The sequence below is a fragment of the Cyprinodon variegatus genome, unplaced genomic scaffold, assembly GCF_000732505.1.
Source record: "Cyprinodon variegatus isolate N-32 unplaced genomic scaffold, C_variegatus-1.0 Scaffold674, whole genome shotgun sequence".
Classification (NCBI taxonomy): domain Eukaryota; kingdom Metazoa; phylum Chordata; class Actinopteri; order Cyprinodontiformes; family Cyprinodontidae; genus Cyprinodon; species Cyprinodon variegatus.
Genome location: NW_015151127.1, coordinates 332,480 through 340,466, shown reverse-complemented (window position 1 = coordinate 340,466; position 7,987 = coordinate 332,480). Strand labels below are relative to the sequence as shown.

At 35.4% G+C, this 7,987-nt stretch overlaps 1 protein-coding gene across 3 annotated transcripts in view; it reads right to left on the bottom strand.

The window, feature by feature from the left end:
- Nucleotides 1-5,567, bottom strand: part of pde10a (phosphodiesterase 10A) — a 61,569-nt gene extending 56,002 nt beyond the window's left edge. Inside the window, exon 1 of one of the 3 annotated variants that reach the window (XM_015394158.1) lies at nucleotides 5,019-5,567. In XM_015394158.1, coding sequence (XP_015249644.1) covers nucleotides 5,019-5,082 — 64 coding nt within the window. In that variant the 5' untranslated portion in view covers nucleotides 5,083-5,567. The remainder of the gene's footprint in view (nucleotides 1-5,018) is intronic. The other 2 variants (XM_015394156.1, XM_015394157.1) reach the window with 2 other exon arrangements.
- Between the last annotated feature and the right edge of the window lie 2,420 nt (nucleotides 5,568-7,987).

Sequence of the window (7,987 nt, the reverse complement as noted above, 5' to 3'; positions counted from 1 at the left end):
TTTTTTTTTTTTTTTTTTTTTTTCCCATTAAGCTATGAACCTTTGTTATAGAACATGTTGAATCTATAAATATAGATTATTTACAGGTTATTCACTGACTTTGTTCAATTACTTTTTCTTCACACATCCTATACATTTCACATTTAAAAAAATTAAGATGTTTTTTTTTAAATGTGCAAACTCTAAAATTAATACTAGTTAATGTTTTCAAAACTTTTCCTGTGCTTCAGTCCTTTAAACTTTGACATGTGCAGAGGTTTAAAAAAACAAACAAAAAAACTAGAAGAATTTAATTGTAAAAAGGTATCTGTCAGGACTCCTCATATTTTTCTCACTTCAAAAAAGGTTTTAAAGTTCACCATATCCCCAATAAAACATGGTGGTGGCGGCATTATGCACTGGATTTTTTTTTTCTACAGATTGATTTTTGTCAAGGTAGAGAATGTTTTGAAAGTGTGAACCAAAACTCTCCTAAAACGCTAAAACTGAAGTGTGCTTGATTTTTCTGCATCACAGTGAGTTCATGCATACGTATAAATTAACAAAAGAATGGTGATTAAAGATTTGGTACAGTGTGTGACATCAGATCTGAAGGTTGACCTGAAGGGATCAGTCCTCAGTGGGTGTTTACACAATCACATGGATGCAGAGTGGGCACCTATTGAAGGACGACAATTCAAAAGACTGATAGACAGACTTGTAGCAAAGAATGCTGAAATCAGTGGGAAGGTTTCAGAAATTATTCTCACCTAAACTGAGATTAAAATAGTGAGAAAGAATGAATATAAATGAAAAAAATTGGCCTATGCCATAAAATATGCACATTTATGTCAAACTTATAACTCAAATTCATTTGGCATATTTACTAAAACAGTATTTCGATGCACTAGCGGCCACAACTCTATCTAACACCACATCAGGGGTCATGTTCCCAAATCCACATCTGGTCTGTTGCTGAAAAGTGGGGCCTATGGGGACCCAATAATGAGAACCACAGATCTTTGCTCCTTCTGCAGAGACGTTTTCTTTTATGAGCCTTGTCACAAGAACAAGCTGCCCATGAATCTCTGTGCAAGAGGCCTCTTTCCCATCCTTTCAGACACCAACTCTAGACAAAGGGGTCAATGGATGTCTTGAGGAGAAATGTCACCCATTTTGATGCAGAGAATATGTGCCCTGTACCCCAGTCCTGATCCAGTGGTGTTCTGAACAGGGTATACACAAAGGCCTCAAACTGCAAACCCAAGGTACTTTTTTTTTTTTTTTTTTGGCTTAAATTTCTTGATTACACTTGAAATTAACGAGAAACTATTCTCCTGCAGTCAAAGCTCAAACAGGCTTTGATTTTCAAATAGAACACGTTGTATATATATATATGTATATATACATTTTGTCAGTTGTGCTGGGTGAAGTTCTCAGCGTGTCACAGACTGCAGGAAGTGTCTAGCATGAGCACTTCCTGTCTGACAAAGCAGCCTTATTTCTTCTAGTTAAGCAATTCGTCGACAACCAACTGCGTTTAAAAAGGCCTGACAGATTTCATGAGGGCCGACCCTGACAGACCTATCCACTCACTCACATAGCTGCATATTGTCCTGAAAAAAAAAAAAAACATGCAGCTACATTATGTCAAAAACTGGCTCATTGCAAATTGCAATTCAACATAGTTGGTATCTCCTTTTTGATTTTTCAACATGAACTTACAGCAGTTTGTGTTATTTCATAAATAAAAAAGCAATTTTGACCCCTTTTTGACTCCATAGACAATCTGACATTAAACCAATACTTTTCGCATATACAGCCGACTAGTAAAAAAAAAAAGAAAAAAGGCAAAAAAAGGGAAAGCCAACATGGAGAAGAAAAACAGCGTGTCAAATTAATCCCACATTAAATCTAGATTAACTCAGTGCTATAAAACATTTTCAAAAAGCCAGTTCTGAACTCCGACACAAACGGCTACAACAGATGTGGAACTGGAGGGCCGATGATGGACTTCTGCTCACTTGCTTTATGAATGACTCATTCATTAAAAAGGTACACCATACCCCCGAATCCTTCTTATCCCACAAAAGTAATAACATCTAACATCTGAGCCACTGTTGAGCTGATTCAATAAGACAGGAAGTTTAAACAGGCTTCTAAAAGCATTCTTGTCCTTTTTTGGTAAACTTAAGAGCAGGGTACCTCGAAAGTGTACCCTATTAATAATGTACATGCATGAAGTTTATTACAATGTTTGTTCATCCACATAAACAGGAAATCTATGAATGGAATTTAGGTAGTGTTAAATAATAGTCATTAAAATGATGTAAACTCTAGTTAAGAATATCAATTTGTAAATGTAATATAAAAATCTAACAAATGATTTCATTTTTATTTGGGGGACAAAATACTCAAACATTTTAATTTCAACTTAATTGCATGTTGCTTCACATTCCAGTTGAAGAACTATTTTTTTATATTTTAGTGCAACAATTTTAGTTTGCATTAAGCTTTAGATAGTTTTGCATAAGTGCTAATGTTAAATTCAAACAAGGTCACATATTAGCTAAGGTTAAAGTACAGATTAATAAACAGCTGAGGTTAGCAAAACTTAAGAACTTGCATAAGGCTTTATGGCTGCAATAAACCTGAATAATCCTGATTAATCAATTACTGAAATAATGATAACCAATACAGTAATCAAATAATCATTAACAGGAGTATATATACTCTAAAACATCCCATTTGATAAAAGCATAACCTACACAGAACATTCAGACAACATTCAGACAAACATTATATAAATTTTGCATTTAAGACAAAAAGTCTTTATTTGTAATCATGCTCTATCTAGAACTCTTTCAGTAGCATTTCTTTGCATCAATTGAGTTTATTTAATATTTACTAGTCATTTAGAATGCATTTAAAATGTGCATCAAATGCTAAGTTTTCTAATATTTGTTTATTAAGATATTTTTTCCAATAAGAGAAACTCTTTTGAAATGTAAAATAATTTGTAATAATATTTACTTACCATATAAAAGATATGGTTCAGATAATTTCAGTGTTAGAATGAGAATTTAAATTTGCAATATACACCATATCTTTTATTTATAAAGCACTTTAAAAGCAATATTCCTGAGAAAAGTGTTGTATATCTACACTTAACATTAGAGATGTATATGTGTATTTATGTTCCGCTCCTTCAGAGACAAAACTACAGTCAAATTAATTAATTTAGTTCCCCACTACATTTTTTTTTATTTTATTTTTCAAAGACAATCGCAGTTTAACATTTATAGTTAACCTTGTTTAAGTACATCCAAAAATCTTTTTACGACTTCTGCTAGGCTTTAACATAAACCGCCTTCTAATTGTTTTTTTTTAGCATGGGGAAAGAAACAGAAACAAGCAAGGTTCTGATTGTTTGGAGCCATTTAGTCCAGTAACTGAAATAAAATAAATGGCTCCAGTGACCCTTAAATAAATCCTAACAAGAGTGACTGATAAGATATTTACAAAAAATAAAATGAATGCAAATTTTTACAAAAGCTTTCTTCAATTCTGAGATTCAATAACCTGACCTTTTTCTGGCTGATGCTAATTTCCAGTGTTCTTCAGCCAATTATAATTTTTACTTAATCTTTTCCAAAGATAAAAAGGTTTGCATTTAAAAAAATCAGCAAATTAAAAGATTCTCATTAGCTATGCATCAGAGCAAATGTCGGAAACCTTAATCTGATATATATTTTTATGTGCAAAGAACATTGTAATGCGTTTATAAATAGAAAATGGTGTAGTTTTAGTGTTGTTAAGTTTGAAAAATATTACTTTTTCTATTCACTGTTAAGAGCTGATCAGGGGAAAATCAATCAACTCCACTCTGACTGATTAGTACATGGCATCTATTTCAATCAGTACAAATAAAAGTAGTTTACTATTCTAATTTACTAACTTATTAGTTACTTGCCACAGTATGAGATGCCCCAGAAGGCACAAGGAACGGTAGCAAAGTGTAGTTTATCGATAACCAAAGTAGTAGTGACGCTTTTAATTGATGTAACCCAAAATCTTTGACACCCCAGGCGAATTTAGAGTAAAACGTTTTCTTTAACGAGATTATATTGTCTCTGATAGAAAATAATGAAAGTGTCTTTTCTAAAAGTAATAGTGGAGCATGCATACTTTTTATTCTTGTATAAATCCTGATTTCTACATATTTCAACAGAGATTTTATTTGTAGCGAGAAATACTAAGCCAATAATATTTGCAGGCCTATGTAATTGCCATAAACCTTAGCTCCCTCCAAAGATTCCCTGGCTGCAGCACTCAAAACTCTTAATATTACAGTAAAAAAAAAAAAAAAATCAAAGGTGTCATATTAAATGCACCCAGCAGATTTATTAAAATATTTAACTTGAACTTACTTTAATTTCAGATGTAAAGTAGATATATTGTTGTCTGTATAAAAACTAAACCAACATCAAAGTTGTCATAAAAAGCTGTAGTTTAGATAAGATAAAATAGAATAAAACATGTTTTTTAGATACATGGTATGCCAAATATTTTGTTTACTCTATTCTATTCTATTCTATTCTATTCTATTCTAATGTTGCAATACTTTATTATGCATGAGTATATTATGTTCAAGCTTTATAATCACTTTGTAATCATCTTCCCTTTTGCCACATTTTTTACTGGTTCTAATGGTTTGTGCAGCACTCTGCCCTGCTGCTGCAGACCAGGCTTTCTTCTTGCGGAACTGTTGACTGTCTTCCACCATGATTCAGACCAGTCTACCTACTGTTTAACCTCCTGAAAATATAATCTGAAATCTCCACCCTGTCTGTCCCTATCCTCTAGTTCAGCTTCCAAACAGCCACTCATAAAAAAAAGTTAAATATCGTCAGCCTGCAGGACCGAACATCCCAGCTGAGCTCCGTGTGTCTGCGCCCCTGCGGTGTATTTCTGAACATGTCAACATTTTGTTTTCTCTTTCACACATCGTTAAGTGTCTGTCAGTCAGAAATACCTACTTGCACCCAGGAAGCAGTCCGTTAACCTTCTGAAACAGCTTGTTGAAGACGGACCATCTTCCATGTCGGATTATGAGCGCAGAAAGGGAGAGAAGAGCGTCGAGAGAAGTGCGCCTCTGCAGCTGCAACTTTGTGCGTCCTTTGGAGCGCGAAAAATATCAACCAAACAAAAACAAATAATAATAAAAAAACAAATCAAAAGAAAAACAAAACTATTCCAGGACGCGATGGGGTCCTTAATGCTTGAAGCTGTGCACTGTTAAAGAGGGGGGTAAGAGCAGAGTGCTACCGCTCCCCTCCCTCCCTCCTCCTCCTCCTGCAGCAGCAGCGCTTTGACCCAGCACCGCTGGCCGAGCTCAGCTACGATCAGTCCGCCTCAGCGGCGTGGTGGCTCCGCGGTGGATGTGCAGCGGCAGACTGAGCAGAGCGCAGCCGTCAGCACAGAGCCACACGGGGAAGGGAGTGAACGGGAAGACGCGCGGCGGGCATTGGAGTGGAAAACCCGCACGGATCCGTCCTAGCTTTCAAAATAAAAGATCAGCTTAACCATCAAAAATAACACGTCAGATTTAATTATCTTCATTAACTAAACCTACGCGCTTAATAAATAATGCCTAAAAGTACAAATCACGCAAAGAGAGATGTTAAGAGCTGTTCATAAAGGGGATGATCGCCTCTTCAGATGGATTTTAAAATCCAACCAGTTTCGTTTCCGGTGTAGTTGTGCGCTTTAAGGCCAAACATCAACCAAACTCAGTTCAACGTTACTGAATGTCGCTCTGTTCCTGTTCCTGAATTATGCTGCGTAAAAAGGAGGCTGAGCTCATGCGTTATGGTGACCACCTACACCCTAGGGCACTAAATCAATTAGAATGTCATTACCTGATTATTACTTTTAATTGATCCAATGCAAAAACAAATATTCACGCACAGAGTGGTATAGCTGAATATCTTATTCAGACTAATATGGCTTAAGACATATTATAAGGTTTTGATTTTATTATTGAAATGGATTACACGATCCTGGAAAATATTGCTGACTCAAGGCTCCTCCAGCGTGTGACATGAGAGTTAGTCAGAGGAGGTTCACTGATAAAAGAAGTGGTCTGTTCTCAGAGAGCTTTATTAATAGCAAATTAAATTGAGGGAAAACAGTGTGGTAGAAAAGAGGTTTATGAGGCCAAACCTATACTGTTTACAAAGTTAAAGTAGGGTTATTTTGTTTTAATAATGGTCCCAAAGAAATAATATAGAGTCAGATTATATGGTTTGTTGGAGATGCACTGTGAAGTTTCCAGTCAGTATCTATTTGGAGAACTATGTCATTTTTTTGATCCACTGTGTTTTATTAACTCTGAGGTCAGTTCATCCATCTTCAACAACATTTTGGAGCCCATCATGGTCCTTTCTGCTAACCATCTACACTGCCAATTATTTGCAATTATTGATTTGCCACCAAACTAGTTTAACTACGAACCCCTTATGAAGAATCCCGGGAATATTGTGAATATTGTTTTTTATTGGCTGTAAACCATGTTCATGAAAACTAACATAAATAATATTCAGTTTATTTATACTGTACTGCAGTGATTCACAATGTGCCTCAAATCACTTTACAAAGTACTATCATTTCACTCGAGTCATATTTAGATTCCTAATGAAACAAGTTAAAATGATCAATATCAATAATCTAATGAATGCAATGTTGAATCCAGCAGATTGCATAGACTCTTTGACTGGCAGCACTCAAACCTGAATGATCATCTAGCTAAAATGGACATTTGAATGCATTGTGTTGTTTACTTTGCTGCAAAAATCAAAGCTGGAATGTAGCAAAGGAAAAGAAAATTCCCTCTTATCAAGAAGAAACCTCCAGCAGAACCATGCTCAGTGTGAACGGTTATACATAGCAGCATACTGGGCTTTTAGGAGGACAGCGAAGACGCACCAAAATTTGCACTGATCTAGAACTTCCTTTTGTTATGTAAAAGTAAAAAAAATGTAATGGGAGTAGCACCTCCTACGAGTAAAGTACATCTCTTACTCATTGAGGTATGTGCCCGCTATATTTCCTTTACAACCTGACACCTGTGTCCTTTATTAGGCACAACCTGTGGTTTAAAGTTATATCAAGCAAGAACTGTGAATGAAAATAAAACATAAAGGACATCAAAATGAAAAGTAGCATCAATGGAGTTAATATTTTCACACAATATGAATATCTAGAGTTATTTTTTTTTAAATAAACATTATCAAGGTCAAAAAAGAAAGCAGACAGGTTTATTTATCCCAAATTCTTAGGCATTTCAATCCATAATCTGAAAACAAAAACACTATAAAAAGACAGCAAACCGACCAAAATGGGACTGTCTAACTTAACAGAGAAGGAAGTCAATGAGAGTATGTTTCAGAAAAGAAACAGTGAGGCCCATGGTAACTCTGGTGCACCTGCAGAGATCCACAGCTCAGGTAGGGGATTCAGACAACAGGACATGCAACAGGAAAGGTTCAGTTAAAAGTCAAAGCTAAAACGAGTTTGGTTCTACCTGTACAGTATATCTAACTCTCTATATTGTAAACAATCCTTCATCGGAAGGTAACCAAATTACTCAAAGGTATAGAGGAGGATTTTTGCAGATTTTGAAAGGACTCGCCCTTTCCACTTAAAAAAAAAAAAACTTACATGCACAACCCTGCACGCCTATTAAACCCATTCGAGAGCATGCACCAGCCAATTTCTCCTTGTGCACGCTCTGTTTAAAAGTTGCTATTTGCATTGCTCATACAAGCTTACTTTGCAAAAGAAGATTTGCAGTTTTTCAACTATTTCAGACTTACCACAGGTACATGAAAATGGGGACGAGCACGTAGGATGGCCTTACGTAAACATATCACCAGAATGATTGACAATTAAGAGGACCATTTATTTTGATGGAAAAAACAACATCCTCCACTACAACTTTAATGTA